Source organism: Phoenix dactylifera, chromosome 8, assembly GCF_051530095.1.
Source record: "Phoenix dactylifera cultivar Ajwa chromosome 8, Ajwa_hap1_PhDact_Kaust_v1.1, whole genome shotgun sequence".
In the NCBI taxonomy this organism is placed as follows: Eukaryota; Viridiplantae; Streptophyta; class Magnoliopsida; order Arecales; family Arecaceae; genus Phoenix; species Phoenix dactylifera.
In genome coordinates this window covers 11,449,241-11,468,827 of record NC_143197.1, presented here as the reverse complement: position 1 = coordinate 11,468,827, position 19,587 = coordinate 11,449,241, and the positions used below count along the sequence as shown (strand labels likewise).

Sequence of the window (19,587 nt, the reverse complement as noted above, 5' to 3'; positions counted from 1 at the left end):
TAGGAATGGCTATTATCAAATTCGAATCAAGCCAACTGATCAATGGAAGACTGCTTTCAAGACAAGAGAAGGCTTGTATGAATGGATGGTTATGCCATTTGATCTCACAAATGCGCCAAGTACTTTCATGAGGATAATGAATCAAGTCCTTTGGCCTTTTATTGGTAAAACTGTTGTTGTTTACTTTGATGATATTCTTGTGTATGGTCACAACAAAGATGAGCACATATAGCATTTGAAGGCTGTTCTAACCATTTTAAGAGGTAAAAAACTTTATGTAAACCTCAAAAGGTGCTCTTTTATGACCTATAGCCTAGCCTCTCTAGGCTTTGTGTTGACTTCTATAGGTATTCAAGTAGATGGGGAGAAGATTAAGGCTGTGCAAGAATGGTCTACACCAGGAAGCCTGCAAGAGCTAAGAAGTTTCTATGGATTGGCTTCATTCAATCATCGATTCATTAGGAATTTCCACACTATATCAGCCCTTATGACAGATTGCATGAAGAAAAGTGATTTCAAGTGGACAAGGGAAGTCAAAAAGAGCTTTCAACAAGTAAAAGAGAAGTTGTCCAGTGCTCCTGTTCTTACTTTACCAGACTTTGAGAAGATTTTTGAAGTGGATTGTGATGCCTCTCATATAGGTATTGGCGGGGTACTTAGCCAAGAAGGTCATCCCATTGCTTTCTTTAGCGAGAAGCTTAATGAAACCATGGAAAGATATTCAACCTATGATGTGAATTCTATGCAATTGTTCAAGCTCTTCGAACTTGGCGTTCTTATTTGATTCAAAGGGAGTTCATTTTGAATTCGAATCATGAAGCACTCAAATATATCAATAGCCAAGGAACCTTGAATCGAAGACATGCAAAATGAGTTTCTTTCCTACAAGAGTATACTTTTGTTTTGAAACACAAAGGTGGAAGTTGTAATAAGGTGGTGGATGCTCTTAGCAGACAGATGGCTCTTCTCAACTCTATGTGTGTGCAACTTGAGGGTTTTAATTCAATCAAAAATATGTACAGTGATGATGAAGATTTTGGTGGCATTTGGGAAGCTTTGCAAAGAAAGATGCTATGAGGATTATTTCATCCAAAGTAATTTTCTCTTTAAAGGAAATTGTTTGTGCATTCCTAAGGCTCTCTAAGAGAATATTTTTGGCCTACAATCTATCGAGATATGGTGCACTTTATGAAGAGGTGTCGGGTATGCCAAACTTGCAAGGGCCAAGCTCAAAATACCAGTTATTACACTCCACTTCCTATTCCTAAAGCTTCATGGGAAGATGTGAGCATGGATTTTGTGGTTGGCTTGCCAAGAACTCAAAGAGGTAATGATTCCATCTTTGTTGTTGTTGATCGCTTCTCTAAGATAGCTCATTTTATCGCATGTAAGAAGACTATGGATGCTTCATATATTGCCAATCTCTATTTCAATGAAGCTATGAAGCATCATGGTGTTCCTAAGTCCATTGTTTCAGATAGGGATGCCAAATTTCTCAGTCATTTTTGGAAGTGTTTATAGAAAAGAATTGGCACTAATTTGCTTTATAGTAGCGCTTATCATCCTCAAACGGATGGACAAACCGATCGAAGTGGTGAATAGGACTTTGAGAAATTTGCTTAGAGCTTTGTTGGCAAAAAGCCCTAAGCAATGGGACTTGGCTCCTCCACAAGCTGAATTTTCTTATAATTATGTGGTGAACCGTTCTAACAGAATGAGTCCTTTTGAAGTATTGTATGGAAGACTTTTCCAACCTTATCTTGATCTTGCACCTACGCCTAATCCATCCTTGTCTAATAAGAAGGTTGAAGATTTTGCTACTTCAATGGCAAGAGTTCATGAAGAAGTAAGAAAAAAGCTTGAAGAAAGCAATGAGAAGTATGACAGAGTTGCTAATCTTCATTGACGAGACAAAATTTTTAATGAGGGAGATCTTGTGTGGGTTTTCTTGAAAAAAGAGCGGTTTCCCTTGGGTTCCTAAACAAGCTCAAAGAAAGGAAGATTGGCCCCCGTTGAATTCTCAAGAAGATCAATAATAATACTTACAAGGTTGAGCTCCTTCCCAACATCAACACTCATTCCACTTTCAATGTTCGAGATTTAACATTTTACTATGGAGAGTCGAATGACAACTCAGGGTTGAGTTTTTTCTCACCCAGGGAGGATGATGTAGTGTAGAAGAAGCTAGTAAGTTGTGTTTTAGTAACTTGTGTTTAGTAAGTTGTGTTTCTAGTAAGTTGTATTTATATTTATTTTAGATTTGAAAATTGTAATGTATTTAATTGGGTGGTTGAGAGTTGGAGCATGATTAATGCTTAGACTAGTATAAATAGACTGTGGTAGATAGTAAATAACAGATTGTGATTACTAAACTATTTGATATATGAGATAACTTAAGCTTGTAGCTCACTTTATTTGTTGTGAATGATTGTTCATCCATATATCCTTTTCATTTAGCCTCTCTCTCCCCCCTCATCACATCTTCTTTCTTTCGACACTATTGGTTATATTTACGCAAGAGCCGTATGAGCAGCCATTGTACCAAAAAAAAAAACCATCGTGATATTTCAAAGCACTCAAAACTAACGCTTTCCTCTAGCGTTGTAAGTTATAGTCGCAAATAATTTTTTTTCATTGCATGCAGGTGAAACATGCTCGCTCATGGAGGTTCAGAACAATTACTAAACTTCAGAAAATTTATATTAGAATAGAGAATTATAATAAAATTTCTAGCTTCTAAAGATATGATAGTGATGGTGCTATTACCACCAGAGATGGTGGCATTAATACTCGTTGTGGAGGTGATGCTTATAGTGGCGCCATCATTTTGAAGCGGTGGCTATCCTTTATTTGTGGCAGCAGCGCCCTTTTATCTAAGATCATAATGGTATTGTATCACATCACGACCCATCAGTTCAAGCCAGACGTGGCAAATAGCCGTGCAGGCATAGCCCATCTAATGTGCATGGCCTAGCTAGAAAATTTTTACTTTTAAGAACAAATTCTCCGAGCAACAATGAATAGGTAGTGGTAAGTTTAGAGCATCTATAATATTCTATCATAAGGATTCCAACATTACTAATTCCATAATCAAAAGGTCAACATTACTATTTCTCTCTTTTGATCTAAGAGAGAAGGGTCAGATCATGCATTTACAAATAGAGAGATGAGAGAATGGACCAAAGAGACAAGAGAGAGAACATGGAGATGAAGAAAATAACTTGCCTGGGGGTGCAAGAGAGAGAGGAAAGAGAAATGGCACGAAGAGAAGAAGGAGGTGGTGCGAGCTTCGGGATATTTGCACGCAGGAGAAGGGGAGGAAGAAAAGAGAACATAAGGTTTTTGAGTGGAAGAGGGAATAAGAAAGAAGGGAGTCAGGGGTCGCATGGGGAGAGAATAGAAAAAAAGAAAGAGATGGGGGAGGCTAGGGGATAAGATGAAAGAGTGAAAGAGGAGAGAAATTTGGCCCAGCATGAGAGGAAAGAGACAGAGACTTAAGTCCGCATGGAGAGGTCCACTTGGAGATAGAGAGATAAGATGGTGTGTGTGAAGGGATGAAAGGAGAGATCACACGGGGTGCGGAGAAGTCATGCACGATCTCAACTTGGTTAGTATGTGAGAAACAGGAAGTAACGAGGAGAGGAAAAAAAAAGAAATTGAGGAGCATGTGGCTGGCTGATTTATTGACCCGGTAGGTAGGGGAGAGGAAGGAAAGGGGAAACAAGGAAGAAGAAGGTTTTGGGGAAGAAAAGAAGGAAGGAAGAAAGAAAGAAAGAAATTTAAGGATTAGAGAGGCACACTTTCTTTGGTTTAGATGATTGTCGAGATAAGCAAGGAAAGAAAGAATGGTAAGATTTATCAAAATTCTATTTAATGTATAACCAAAGTGAAATTAAGTAGTTGTTGGGTCTACTCCGATACTATTTATAACGACTTAGGATCTTATCAAAAAAAAATAACAAAATATACTATTTAAGTTCCATAACCCTATATATGTATTCAAGATCTCTTTATTATATAACTAATGTGTTCAAAAAATTATGTACTACCCAAATCTACCAAGACTATTATAATTTAGCATTGAGCTATTTTGACACGTATCTTCAGTGTTTGCAAAGCTCGCGCACCATAAATGGCATGGATGGAGATCTCTAGCATCTCCAACCCTCGTATCTTCATTGTTTGCCAAGCTCGCGCACCATAAATGGCATGGATGGAGATCTCTAGCGTCTCCAACTCCTACGTCACCACAACATCCTCCACCTCCATATCTACATTGTTGTGACCAACATCATTTGATGAAAAATAATTTTTTGCATCGTTGTCTTGGTCCAAACTTCTCAAAACAATTAAAATATAATTCTCTCTCTCCTCTTCTTTGACTTTAGCTGGATGTAACTTCTTAATTAGAAATAGGATTTGGACTAAGAGTGATAAAAAAATTTGCTTTCGTGGTTCGGGCTATAACTTCATTAGATCACCAAAAAAGAATTCTTGAAAGACTATTTAAAGTCTTCCTGCACAATTAGGGACCCGCGCTCACGAGTGGTTGCAGTTGGTGGCTGTCAGCTTTTGGACACCACTATTTCTGGAGCTGAGTTGCGAATGGCATGGGCGGGCATTCGTTATGCCCAACAGGTGCTGCAGGCCACCTTCATCATTATGGAAGGAGACTCAGTCACCGTGATAGGCTGGATCTAGGGGCCCGAGTGGCTTAGGAGGGGACCACCTCCTGCTGCATGGAATTTGGTCGATGGGCGGAGACGGAGTGGCTCTTGAGGCTAAGCACGTTTTTAGGGTGGCTAACGGTGTTGCAGACTGGCCAGATGGCCGCTTATACGGCCAACCACAAAAAAAAAAGTCTTCCGGAGTCGCCTCTTTCATCAGCTGGTTCCATGATTGTGCATCAACTTCTAGACTGAGAGAAGCCCCAATGGCACCTTCTCATCCTCTGGTGATTGGCGGAAATCAGAGAACTGCTTGGCTGTGCAAATCTACCCTGTGGGGTCCTCGTTCCACTGCAGCATGGAAAGTCAAGCTTCAGGTGTTGGTGGAGCCTCCACAGTTGTTTCCTCCAATACCATGGGTTTGACCTCCGCTCTTCGGCCATAGTCATGAGAACTTCCTGCAGCTTCTTGTATTAGATTTTGTTGGATGTCGAATCTAGATTTCATGGCTGCAGACATTTCTTGCAACTCCTTAGGGATTCTTTCCTCCCCAGCCGTTGCTCTTCCATTCCTCGCTCTGATACCAAGTTGTTAACTTTGCAACAGACCTGACGGTAGGGCGAGAACAAGGAGGTGGGAGAGTGGGTAGTGGCTCTTTGCCTCTGCTCTTCCCTAGTTTGGATGAGAAAATAGACAAGTTAAAGATGAGAATAAATGGGAAGTGTGGTACGTGGAATAGGTTTGCTTCGAGGGCCGGGAACCTTAACCTCCAAGTGGGAACACCAAAAAGTGGCGGTTGATGCGGGGGTTACATTTAGAAACCATCAACTTTTCGTAGAAATCAGCTACTGCTTGCTAAAAAATCTCCTAAAACTTGGAACAACTTTGAAGATTTCAAAGTGCTAACAAATCTGAACCACCCCTAACGTCTCTTAAGGGGACTTATTCAAAGCAACCATCAATTTAGCGTATGACATACCCTCTAGAGGCATGGTAAAACAGTTGTTACAAGGTGTTTTTGGTTGTTTTCAGAATTATAGTTGCTGGCAAGGAAAGAGGACCAGATTTTTGTGGCCAAACAGCTATTCCATTTCCACATGATGCAGCAAACCCCTGAGGATGCTGCTTCTTTCATATATTGCAGTATGTTAAGCCTGTCCGATGGTGACATGTGGCGTTGCAAATCCATCCTAGTTGTGGGAGGATGACAATCGGTGTATTGGAATACATAGAATGTTGTAAATATATGTGATGCATGCACAAGTCTTGAGCTATAGAGATCTTATAAGAACTTTGATTGTAAAAATGCGCATCTAAACAGGTGTTCTGAGTAGTAAACTCGTGCATGTTATTGGGATTTCTGCTTTAACTTAGGAAGAGGTTGTTTCTGCTATTATTTAGGAAGCGATCTTAGTAAAGTTGTGAAAGTTTTCAGATTCCTTCTTTACTATGTTGAATGATGGATGATTGAGCAGTAGCAAATTGTGGTTCAGGAGCATGACAGCTTTGGAGCCAACGGTTAAAATGGTTGAGCTGAACTCATTGTGATCTGATTTGATGGATGGTTTACGGACATTTGTGTTGCAAAGTCTGCTTTCTGATTGTTTAATGGAGCTGATAAAAATCATAAAATTAGGAAATAGAATACTTAAGTAGCTCATAAGTAAATAATTAGTTCGATCTGGATGCAGCGGCACAGATAGGATCCCAATGACAAGATCATTAGTTATTGATTCCTTTTCTTTCCCTTCCCCTCTCCCTTCCCTCTCTCCTAGCAAAAGAAGAACGGGAGAAGCGGAAGGGCAGCAATAAAAGGATCACTGTAAAGTTTAAAGATATGGATGGAGCATGCCTTGCTACGGTGCTAAGCATTTGTGCCATGAACAGGCTTGATGATGTGCAGCCACACTTGACTGCCTCTTTTCTTTTTTTCTTTTTTTTTTTCTTTTTTTTTTTTGGTACTACGGTAACTCACATCAATCTGGCGTGAGTTCTACCATCAGAGTCTAAAGAAATAAGAGTACATAAGGATGGGGGAGCTAAGCGTGAGTTCTACACTTGACCGCTTGAATGATCGGTGCACTTGTTAGGTCACACCGAAATCCAGATAGCATTGAAACATTTGGTTGTTAAGAAGACTAACCTGCTAGGGATGCACCTAATTTCCATGAAACTACGTTGGGGTCTGGATCATGGTCAATCTAGCCTTTTCAAAAGCATCCCTACTTATCAACTACCACAAAAAAAAAAAAAAAAAGGAATCTTGCCAAAGTCGCCTAAAGACATCTTTTGATAGATGGTGTGTCAGAAAGCATACAATTCGATTCTCATCTAGCTCTACTTCACACTCAAAAATGTTGCCTAGCATGTATCTTCCAAGTATGAAGACAGGAAAGCTACCTTTTTTTGATTCTCATCTATCTCTAGTTCTCTGCTACAATGCCTATCAAAAGAGTCAATTTCATTGCTCATATACTACATTTGTTACCGAGGAGGCTTTCACAAGGGTTGCAACAAAATATTTATAAGATCAGGCGGGAGGAGAGAAAAAAAAGGGGGATCATAACCGGTCAATATACCCCGCCCACAACACATTTTTATGTGAAAGAGCAAGTCCCACGACTCCCTCTACCTCACTTCCAGATTTCTAGGCTTCTACATGGCTTAGAAGCTCATGAGCATAGCATAAAAAGCTTCTCTCAACAGATCGTAACTTCAAATTCCGAGGTTAGATGCATTTTTAGAAAATAATGGCACACTCTAAGGCGAATCTCCATTCTGGAAGTCAGACTAGCTTAGCTTATCATTTAAAGATGGCAGCAAACCAAACTGGTACAACAATATCTGAATTTGAATCATACCCATCGACAAAGGTTCTCGCATATATGGTCAAAAACAAAACTTCCAGATAATAAGAAACGTTTATCCAACAACTCTCATCTTGATAGACGACTTAAACACTTCAAAGAAAGTGCAAACTGCAAAACTAAGCAGAGACAGAGAGAAGAGAAGGCTTCATAATAAAAAGAAAAAGCTCGGGCAGTTCGACCCAAGTATTGTTAAGCAAGCACCAGATTTTGCATGTGTTTTCTTAGAACACGCGATAAGGTTTGCCCATGCTGCTCTTCAGGTACAAGCATCTCACCTGTTTTGTATGCAACAAAGGTAGAACTGGATTAATAGTCATGGTAAATACGAAGATAGCATTACAAGAAACAGCGAGCAAAATACTTCAAAATATAGCAACTGTTCACATGTTCCAAAGCAACAATACATGAAATAGTATAAAGGGATATGTGTCCCGGTTTATGGAGGAGTTCATTGGCAGGTAGTAGATTAGAACATGCGCCTCGTACGCAAATTAGACATTCAAAGAACTAAAATCGCCACAAATACATAAAACATGGAAGACAAAAGAAAGTACTGATATAAACAATAGTTGCAGCAAGACTCCTCATGGAAACGTTCGTTCCATTCACACAATTTAGTACATTCTGGTGACAAACATGGTAAAGTAAGCATCAAAAGACTCATTGCAGCAAAAACAAAAAAGCAAAAATGGAGGTGTTCTAGGCTGAACAGTCTGATACAGGGAAAACATTACAGTGTATTTAACTCACTATTCTGCATGCAGCAAGAACACAGTCTTTCCCAAATATTTTCTTTTCCTTTTTGCCCCATTAAAAGAACAATTTAAACAATAGTAAATCATTATAATGTACTGAATAATGCATAACTTATCATTTTTTACTACTCTGCATATTGCATAAAATTTTGGTTATTGCTTCTCACGCACAATCAAGACATGTAGGTTGAATGCATATTTTGCTAAATTAGCAGAAAGAATAATTAAAAGATAGCTAATTTTGAGAGAAATTTACATACATTTTGCCAATTCTTCTTCAACAAAGACACCAGGAAGTTGACGCTAAGTTGCACATTTTGAAAAATCTGCTTCTCCTCCATTGCGCAATTCCCAACAGCAACTCCCATGCAAAGAACTTTCTTAAGTTGAAACTTCACCATTGCTTTGGTCTCATTGACTTTGGCCTCTAAAGATTCCTGATGTGTGACCAATGTAGGAAATTTACCTGCACTGCAAATCAATACATCAAGAATTGGTTGCAAGAAGTGGAAAAGAAGGCTAATAAATGCATTAACAGTAAAAGCTGATAATCAAGTAAACATCTCACAAGAGTCAACATGGCTAAGGGTAATGATAATAAAATATCCAAGCATATATAACAGCACTAATATTTGGTGCTTACTGTAAAAGATTAAGAACTAAACATTTTCTTCTAATTATCTTCTATTATTTAAAACTAGCAATTGATTGATAGGCAATTATAACACCTTGAAAATATTCAGGGGTATAATAACAGCTTGTAACATAGATAGCCAGCATATATACATATAAAGTAGACACAGTCGAAGGAAAAAAACAATTAAAACATGTTACATTCTTATGCTAATTAAGGCACTAAGAAATACTAGCAATTAGGTGGCAAACAGAACAACGAAGAGAATTTATGGGCTCCACATACTAACAGGAGCTGAAGCTCCTGGTGCAATTTTCGTACACGTTGCCAACTAAAGAATAAATAAGACTCGTTCATCGCTCTTCAAGTAATACAATACCATCTCCCCCATTTTTTTCTGTTTTTGCATCAGGAGACAAGTAATTTAAGCATAACAATCTTAGACCCTAGATCTTGCTGCCAGAGGAGAGAGGGAGCTCACAACACCCTGAAATTTGCCATCTCCAAGGAAGAGATATTAATTCAGATGCAGGAATGTACATTTCTAAAGTGTGCATCCATGCCAGTGGACATCCCAATGTTTTCTTCACCCATGTAGGAGAAAGAATTCAAACAGGTTATATTTTCCAATGCTAGTAATTTCATTCTAACAGAAACAGCTGGTATAGCGTGAGCAAGAGCTGAACATACCAGATATATTAAGAACGACATCAATTAAAAAAATAAAAAAAAAGGGAAGCATGAATGCACAGATTCATGATCAATAGGATGTGCACACTTTTTTACTATAAGGCCCTCCATATTACTACAAGCAAGGTCAGCGGAACCGGTAGCAGGCACCGTACCGGTTCTCCGCCAGCACGAGTCGGTAGGGACCGTGTCGGGCCTCTACCGATGGAGGAGAGGCATGCAGAGAGGAAGAGAGAGAAAGAGAGAGGGAGGCAGGCCAGAGGAGGGTTGCAGATGCCAGCGGAGGCTACGGGAAGCGAAGTCGCGGTCACTTCTTCTGTTTCAAACGAAATAAGGGTCAGGTCATAGCTTTAAAAAATTTTGGATTTTTAAGCGATTTGCCGACTTCACTTAAAAATCTGAATTTTTTTAAGGCCGCGGCCGAACCCCTGTTTAGTTCGAAATAGAAAAAACGGCTGCGGCCTCACTTCCCACAGCCTCGGCCGGCCTCCATCGACCTCCGACAGCCTCCGTCAGCCCTCCGCCGGCATCCCTCCCTCTCCCTCTCCCTCTCCCTCCCTCCCCCGCTCGCTCTCTCTTTCCTTCTCCTGCTCCGACAACGGATTTTGTTTTCCTTACCGATACCGTACCAGTGAGCCACCAATACGACTCGGGACGGCCGGAATCGTCAGGTTTGGGACGGTTCCGCCGACCCTGAATGCAAGGTTCTCAAGGAAAGTGGTGTATGCTTTTCTACTACAAGTATGTAGACACTTTAAGCTAATAGACATCAACATTTGAAACAATCAAAATTAGAGTGCCATAAATTAGACATCAGTTAGCATAACAACCAAAAAGCTAAGCCAACTACCAAAACCTCCACTAATGTAAGCAAGACACACCACTTTTGGGTTTCCAAGTGCTATTGCATCATGTCAAGTCCAACTATCCAAATGTTTCAGGAGTTCAAAAAATCTTAAAACTTGAAAAGTCAGTGTAGTATTAGCTTCCATATTGTCTATAGAGGACTATATTCAAATCAAACTTTAATCAATTTGAATTTTCGTTATATGCTAAGACCCTGTTTGGTATTGCTTTTAAAGGGCCAAAAGCACTTCTTGGAGGGTCAAAACCTCTTTTGGATGATTTTTAGGTGTTTGGTAAAATTGTTGAAATAACTTTCTAGCTCCTCCATAAGCAAAAAAAAACCTACTATGTAAAGTTTCAATTTGGAGCTTTTGGGTAAAAGCTCTACTTAAGATGCATCCAGAAGCAAATTTTTTAGGCAAAAACATGCCCAAGAGACCCTAGTGAAGAAAATTTTAAATAGTTAATTTAAAATATTTTTACTGATATATTCATTTATGTTAGTTTCCTTTTATTGCAATAATCACACAATTAAGGATTTTGAATTTATGATTATATGTAGGATCTACTCCCTCAATTGTTTAGAGATTGGTGAACTACAAAACAAAGATTGAATAACTATAAGATAGATGTTTTGTGTGGTTGTATTGTGACTCTTCTTATAAGTTGTTGACTTGTATATTAAGGATATTATACTTGTAAAATGGATACTAAGAAATGTTGGTGAATATTTATACTCTATTATTATTCTAGATATTACTGAGTAATCATGCATAAAAAATAATATTATTATTTATGGTATTATTCAGATCAAAATATTGAAAATAATTTATAAATTAACAATACTTTATAATAATGATTTTTATAGCACAGTATAATGACAATATAATATGCTATAATACAATAATACTATTGTATTATATTATTATCATTATTATTATACTAGAGTAATCAAAATATAATAATATTAAATTATAACAATATTATAATATAATATTGTTATTAAATTAAAATAATAATGTCATATGATAATAATATTATTATAACATAATAGTGTTATAAAAAATATTATTATATTATAACAAATATAAAAAATTATGTATTCTATTATTTAGATCAAAATATAAATAAATAATTTATAAATTAAAAGTTTTTGATAGTGCAAACAGATAAACAACTGAAAGCGCAATGCAATATCCTTTATTGTCATGTCCTAATACTCAAAGTATGTCCTCAATTTGGTTACCAAATAAAAGTTGAAATTCTACATCACTTCAAAAATGTAGTTAAGATACTGCAAATAACTTTTTATTAAAAGCTCTACTAACAAAAGCTCTAATATCGAAAGCTGTACAGACAAAATCTTACTACCTACAACAATGCAAAATGGGGCCTAAATTCGGTTTACATAATGTCTATCGGTACTTTTACTAGCCTTGGTTGACAATGCACACAAAGGCAGTGAATGCCTGGAATGAATTGGGAAGACGACTGAACCAATATGAGCAGATCCTAAAGCGACTGACCAAAGCATGATGGCCTAAGCAACAATGAAATTCAATAGGAATATAATGCCAAGCTAAACATGACAGAACAAAGTGTGGTAGTCCAGCAGATTGAGCTAAAAGATTATATGCATGACAACAACACAACATAAAATCATCAGCTACACATAAATCTCTATCAAAAACACAAGCAGAAAGGACTGACATCTAAAATCGCTCTAATCAAAGGCAATGATATATAAAGCAGGAAACTCCACAAACAGCTTCTCAGAATTCATTAGATAAGATTTTGTAAGCTATGCTAGATCAGATACCTCAGCAACAACTATGGAAGGGTTTTTTTCTAAAAAAAATATATATATACAAATTTTACTAATTCACCTGCCATTACTTCATCAAGACCATACATTATCCTTGGTAAGACCATCCAGCATTATCACTTAAGAAAATAGCAACGAGGAACCACTTAATATTCAATGCAAGAAAGAGCAAGAAAAGTGCTTGCCTGCCTTGTTAAGACCAGGGCCTAAAAGTCGAGGAATCTGCTTAATAATAGCTTCAGATGCCAAAAATGCATGATATTTTTTTGCAAGCTTTTTGACCAACTTCTTATTCTTGTTCATCTTCTTTAGCCCTTCAACATCCATATAGTCCAGTCCAATTTTCTCAGCCTGCATATATTTACTTCCGATATGTAAATAATAATTAATGGATGTTTCAAGAAATTCCATTGTCCTGTTACTAGTAGAATTCAGGACAGGATCAGACTCATCTAAAAGCTTTCTCAGAGTCCAAATAGAGCAGTGCTAGATGAATTATCTAGGCTAGATAGCTAGAAAATAAGAGCTGTCCAATCCTTCCTGAACTAAATGGAGTACTACATGTTCAGTGACTGTGCAGACACTCACATAAAGATAATGTTAACTGAATCGAGCAACAAAACAGAGCCAGAGCTTATAAGTAATGCTCAAGAATAAAGTTCCATTATGTTAAAAAGAACATGTCTTCACAAGAAGAAATAAAGGTTCTCCCTTTACAAGGACAGATCAATGTACCTCTTCCACATGCTGAGCATCACCAAGCATGCAGACCTTCATCTTTGGACGTGGAATATGTGGCAACTTCACAGAACCGCTAAACCGCTTATCCTTTTGCGGATCATAATTTTTTAGCCCAATCTGCAGCTCAATGGTCTCAGTGAAGTTGCGCTTTTTCTCCCTAGCATCATTAACAATCTGAGAGATAGCCTCCCTCAACACGTCGCTCTGCAGCTTGCTACAGAAGAATAAAGATGATGCAACCAAAAACCATTACACATAGGTCATCTAGTTATCTCTTCTAACCTAAAATCAGAAAAGTAATACAAATTCAGAGCATACTTCTTTGTTAGTGATGATGATTTCAAATCCATACAAAAGCATAAATTAACACAAATTTTAAAGAGCATTTTAATAGTTATAGTCATTCAAATTATCATAGATAGGAATTCAAATGTAATAATGTTTCCTATTATGATGTCGATTGTGCAGCTTGTAATACGACCTAAAAGAAACCAAACTAGGCCACTAATGTTGTCAAAATACAAAGTCATCTATATAAACTAAATAGTCAAGTCACTCTTCCTTACAGCTATCCATACAATACTGGGAACATACAGTATCTGCTAAAAGTGATTTATATAAATGATAGTCACTAATTCAATAATAACATATGCTCCGCCTAGGACATGTCAGGAATAGAAATGACAAAGTCATTGTATTGTTATATCTACTCATAGCAAGAGAAATCCACCTCAGCCCCAACTAAAAAATTCCAATGCAGCAAGAGATCCATAGTACGCCCAGATAAACTGAACAAATCAAAAAAGTTCAATGAATCAGGAAACTAGTACAGCCCCATGACAAGTGAAGACCAAAAGAAAAGAAAAAAATGCTGCCAAAAAAGATGCCTTTTGACCCTGTGTTTGATCAATAACCAAAATCAGAGATGCCAGAAGAGGGGTTCCAATAAAACTAGGAGGCCAACTCTTAATGAAGCAAGAGCGAATTGTTCTCGCAACAAAATTAATTTTCAAATAAAATGTAAGCGAACAAATATTATGACAAGAATTTTAATCCAAATGCGGACATACAAACACCAAAGCAACAGTATAAGATTATCGAACAAATTCCATTTTAAAAAAAAACGACAAAAATAGTGAACGGCCCGTATCACAACACTGATAAGATCATAGGCAAGTTAGGTGGTCACAGATAAAATCAAATACCTCATAGTTCTTCTTTGTTGAACTCCTCCTCAAAGGGATAGTCCTATTAGCTTCTCCCCTTCCTTCGAACCAAAAGCAAATCGAATGATAACAAGCACCCATCAGATAAAAGCCCAGAAGAAGAGTTCCAAGAACTAATAACTAGGCAAAAGTAATCAAATTAGGGCCAGGAAAATGACAACTTTGATATCGAATTGACGCATAGATCTGGTACAGATCCATCAAAAATTAAGAAAAAATGCAGGATAGGAAAAGTGAAGCACGAATTAGGTTTCCAAACGCTTTTAGGAAAGGAACAAAAAGGGATTAAAAGCAGGAGAGGCGGAGGAGAAGAAATATACCTGGAAGCGAAGAAACCCTTGATCACAGAGAGCGCCTCGGTGGGGGGTGGTTCTATATACACCCCCCCTATTGCTAAGGACACCCCGGGTGGTTCTATATACACCCCCCCTATTGCTCAGGACACCCCCCAAAAATTAAAAAAAAAATAAATACTCTCTACACCCCCCCATTTGCTAAGGACACCCCTAAAAAATTAAAAATTCCTAAATTACCCCCCACCCTTCCCACCCCCTCACCTAAATTACTCTCTACACCCCCCAAACCCCCCCACCCCGCTCTTCCCCTCCAAAACACCCGCCGGCTTCTCCCTTCCGCCCAAAAAACCTCGCCTCAAGCACCTCCCCGGCCATCTCCCGAGCAACGAGCACCTCGCCGGCGGAGGAGGAGGGGGGAGGCGGAGGAGGAGGACGGGGAGGCGGGGGGAGGCGGAGGGGGAGGTGGGGGATGGGGAGGAGGAGGAGGAAGGAGGACGGGGAGGTGGGGGGAGAGGAGTGAGAGGAGGTGGCGGAGGAGGAGGGGGGAGGCGGAGGAGGAGGACGGGGAGGTGGAGGGGGAGGTGGAGGGGAGGACGGGGAGGTGGAGGGGAGGAGGGGGGGAGGTGGGGGATGGGGAGGAGGAGGAAGGAGGATGGGGAGGTGGGGGATGGGGAGGAGGAGGAAGCGGGCGCAGGGGGGAGGGGGGGAGGAAGACGAGGCGGAGGGGTGATGGGGGAGGCGGAGGAGGAGGAGGAGGAGGCGGAGGAGGAGGACGGGGAGGTGGGGGATGGGGAGGAGGAGGAGGAGGGGGAGGGGTGATGGGGGAGGCGGAGGAGGAGGAGGAGGAGGCGGCAGTGAGGAGGAGGGGGAGGGGAGGAGGCGGCAGTGAGGCGGAGGAGGAGGAAGAGGAGGCGGCAGTGAGGAGGAAGGGGGGGTGTACTGAGAAAATTTCAAGGGCAATATGGTAATTACACTAAAGGTTAGTTTGGGTATTTTTTTTTTGGTTTTTGGGGGGTGTCCTTAGCAATAGGGGGGTGTATATAGAACCACCCGGACACCCCCCAAAAACCAACAAAAAATACCCAAACTAACCTTTAGTGTAATTACCATATTGCCCTTGAAATTTTCTCAGTACACCCCCCTTCCTCCTCCTCCGTTTCGTTTTGAAAAGAAAAAAAAAAAAACACCCCTCAAACCCCCCTTAAACCCCTCGATCCATTTACATCGTTTAGGCGATCTTTGAAGGAGATTTAAGCCCCATTCGAAGCATGGACAAGCAACTAGTGATTTGGGACGAAGAATCGGCCGCAAAGGTACGTGTTCCACCTTGTTTCGAAATTTTTTTTTTTTCACGGTTCATGCTCCGTTCGGCACTGGATCGCCGAACAAAAGGCTTCTGTTCGGCTGAACAGTGCCGAACAGAAGCCTTCTGTTCGGCAACCCTCAACCGAACAGAAGCCTTCTGTTCGGCTGCACAGTGCCGAACAGAAGGCTTCTGTCCGGCACTGTGCAGCCGAACAGAAGGGTTCTGTCCGGCTCTGTGCAGCCGAACAGAAGCCTTCTGTTCGGCACTGTGCAGCCGAACAGAAGGCTTCTGGTGCCAAATCGCGTGCCGTGCTGAATTTTGTGCCGAACAGATCCTCTGATTCATTAATTCTTGGTGATAAATTATTTTATATGTAGGGCTATGCTACAACCGAATCGAGTATAATTGGATCAGAATTTGTACTGGATTACACAAGCGAATTTATAACTTACGAGGTATTATAATGTATTGTGCAATTTTGTATTAGTTTAGCGAGCTATTTTTACAACTGTGTACTTACATAAATTGTTTAATGTATAGATCTTCAAGAGTAGAGAGGACTTGTGTAATTGGTGTCGTGAAGCTGGGAGGCGAAATGGTTTTGTTGTTGTAATCAAATCATCCGATGCAGGTACCATTTCTAAGAAACCCAGAATTACGTTAGGTTGTGAGAGGGGTGGGACGTACCGAACCAAGCCAGCAAAGCGAATAAAGACTGCCTGTGGGACAAAGAAGTGTGGATGCCCTTTTGCATTAAGAGGAAAGAAATTGGATACTGCGGATGATTGGATATTACTGGTCGTATGTGGAGTGCACAATCATCCCGCTGCAGAGAATCTGGAGGGGCACTCATATGCAGGGAGATTATCTGAGCAGGAGACGGAATTGTTAGTGGATATGTCGAAGAGTTTGGTTCGTCCAAAGGACATATTATCCACATTGAAGGAAAGAGATGCCCTCAATGTTACGACTATCAAGACTATCTACAATGTACGTCAACGGTTTAAGGTTGTAGAGAAAGCCGGGAGGTCTGAAATGCAACATCTATTAGGTAAATTATCAGAGGCTAAATATATTGAGTGGCATAGGAATTGTACTAATACGGATGTTGTGCATGACTTATTTTGGGCACACCCTGGCAGCATTGATTTGTTCCGTGCATTTCCCCGTGTGTTGATAATGGATTGCACGTACAAGACGAATAGGTATCGTCTTCCGCTCTTAGAGATTATGGGGGTGACATCTACTGACATGACATTTTCAATTGCTTTTGTATACTTAAATTCTGAGCGGGAAGAAAGCTATACTTGGGCATTAGAGAGATTGCGCAGTGTCATAGCTGATGATGTTTTGCCTGAGTTGATTGTTACAGATAGAGACTTGGCTTTGATGAATGCAATTCATAGAGTATTTCCTACTGCTAGACATTTATTATGTAGATGGCATATTAGTAGGAATGTTTTGGCCAAGTGCAAAAAAATTTTCGAATTGAAGGAGAAATGGGATAAATTTATTATGAGTTGGAATGTACTAGTGCTGTCCTCCACGGAAGACGAGTATAATGATCGCTGGAGTGCACTGCAGAGAGAGTTCGGTACCTATCCAGATGCACTACAGTATGTGTCAGATACTTGGCTGAGCAAATACAAGGAAAGATTTGTTGCGGCGTGGACGGATACATGCAGGCACTACGGAAATGTGACGACAAATAGGTATCACAAATAAAGACTCATTTAATTTTAATTTGCCTCAATTGTTATATCTAACTTTCATTTGTTTACTAGGGTCGAGAGTGCACATGCAAAGCTCAAAAAGCAGCTTGGATCAAGCCAAGGAAGTTTCGAGTCATCTTGGACTAGAATACATGGATTGATTGAGTTGCAGCACAGCTCCGTTAAAGCCTCATTGGAGAAGAGTTTATTGGTAGTGCAGCACAACTTCAAGCCAGCTGAATTCAAAGAGTTGCGAGGTTTCATATCTATAAGTGCGTTAAATCATGTCCTCGCCCAATCGAAACGAGCCAATTCAGTTGGGTTTGATGATTCAAATTGTGGGTGCGCTATTCGACGCACACATGGTATACCATGTGCTCACCAGATTGCGCGGTACAGGATGGAAGGTCGGCCCATTCCACTCGACTGCATAGATCCTCATTGGAGGAAACTTGATATTGTGCCTACCCCCCCCGTGCAGCCAATTCAGTTGAGTTGTGATGCAGAGTTAGATTTGATTGCGCTACGATTCAAGAAGTTAGATGGGGCTTCTCAATTGCAGATGATCAAGAAGTTACGAGAGATTGCAAGTCCAGATAGTACACCTCTTTTAGAGCCTGCAAAACGGAAGACCGGTTCACGTGGGCGCGCTTCAATGAAGGTTGATACGTCTACTCGACGTGACCCGTCTGCGTTTGAGTTGGTTCTATCTGGACAGGATAGTTATTCACCTAGTGTTGAGAAAGTTACCATCCGCAATCCATCTACTCAGATTCAAAAGAGGCGGCCCAAGCAAAAGGTAAGTACCAAATATTTATTTCCTTACAATAGGTATCACAACGTCTACGGGACGGTCCGTGCCGTGCCGGTATGTGATGTGCCGATACGGGACATGTCGGGACGTGCCGTGCCGGTATGTGATGTGCCGATACGGGACATGTCGGGACGTGCCGTGCCAAGATGTGCCGATACGGGACATGTCGGGACGTGCCGTGCCGAGATGTGCCGATACGGGATGTGCCGTGCCGAGATGTGCCGATACGGGACATGTCGGTACGTGCCGTGCCGAGATGTGCCGATACGGGACATGTCGGGACGTGCCGTGCCGTGCCGGTACGGGATGTGCTGAGACGGATAACTATTTGGATATTTCTGCCATTGTTACATATTTTCTATCATTTGATATTATTTGCAGGTTTTTCGTACTAGAGCCCAGTCACATACGCCCATTATCTATATTGATGCTATTCCTTCTGCCTTGAGACCATACATCCAGCATATCAAGGATGTAAAAGCTGATGGGAATTGCGGATTTAGGGCAATAGCTGACTTACTGGGATTTGGAGAAGATGACTGGGTGCGTGTTAGGAAGGATTTATTGCAAGAGTTGCAATGTCATTCGGACCACTATCGCACATTATATGGTGTGGAAGGGACGATTGCTGAGATCACTCATGCATTATCATATTATGATGATTGTCCACCATATGACAGATGGATGACTATGCCGGACATGGGTCATCTTATAGCATCCTGCTATAATGTTGTCCTATACCATCTCTCGTTGCAACAATGTCTGACCTTCCTACCTCTCCGTTCTGTGCCAGTACCTCTTCTATCCCGCAAAGATATCGCTATCGGATTCGTAAATGGAAATCATTTTGTTGAGGTACTACGTTCACAACACTTGCGAATATTTAATTTTGCTTATTTAATTTTGCTTATTTATAATTTTGTAGCTATTAATATTTTCTTATTTCTAATTTTGAAGGTGTTCTTGTTGCCGGGACATCCCGTTTCGCCAGTAGCGACCAACTGGCGAAAATATCATCTTCCTTGTGCTACCGGATGGGAAAATTCATATAAAGCCCGGATTCAACAGTTCAAAGAGAGCATCTCACCTAATGTTATAATTAGCGAGACAGTAGAGTTAGATTGATTGTTTATATATGTACAATTTTTGAAAGTTGTAAATTTTTTTGGGCTCTTAGAGTCATGTACTGTGAAACTCCATCATCA

General features: G+C 40.2%; 1 protein-coding gene and 1 long non-coding RNA gene across 3 annotated transcripts; one reads left to right on the top strand and one right to left on the bottom strand.

Annotated features, from left to right (window-relative positions):
* Positions 1 to 7,512: 7,512 nt before the first annotated feature.
* LOC103699891 (large ribosomal subunit protein uL1-like) lies at positions 7,513 to 14,626 on the bottom strand. Of its 2 annotated transcripts, XM_008781885.6 has the most exons (6): positions 14,575 to 14,626; positions 14,234 to 14,295; positions 13,023 to 13,242; positions 12,473 to 12,638; positions 8,553 to 8,758; positions 7,513 to 7,812 (listed from the first exon to the last, which is right to left on the bottom strand). In XM_008781885.6, exons 2-6 carry the CDS (start codon positions 14,236 to 14,238, stop codon positions 7,759 to 7,761), a joined length of 651 nt encoding a protein of 216 aa, XP_008780107.1. In that variant the 5' UTR covers positions 14,239 to 14,295; positions 14,575 to 14,626; the 3' UTR covers positions 7,513 to 7,758. The 2 variants fall into 2 exon arrangements, with proteins under 2 accessions (XP_008780107.1, XP_089780898.1); XM_089924772.1 differs by lacking the exon at positions 14,575 to 14,626 and having other exon boundaries at positions 14,234 to 14,529.
* Positions 14,627 to 15,631: 1,005 nt separating this feature from the next.
* LOC149752969 (uncharacterized) lies at positions 15,632 to 17,824 on the top strand. The gene is made up of 2 exons (XR_016396157.1): positions 15,632 to 15,863; positions 16,234 to 17,824. It is a non-coding gene; the product is annotated as an uncharacterized LOC149752969 (long non-coding RNA).
* Positions 17,825 to 19,587: the final 1,763 nt, after the last annotated feature.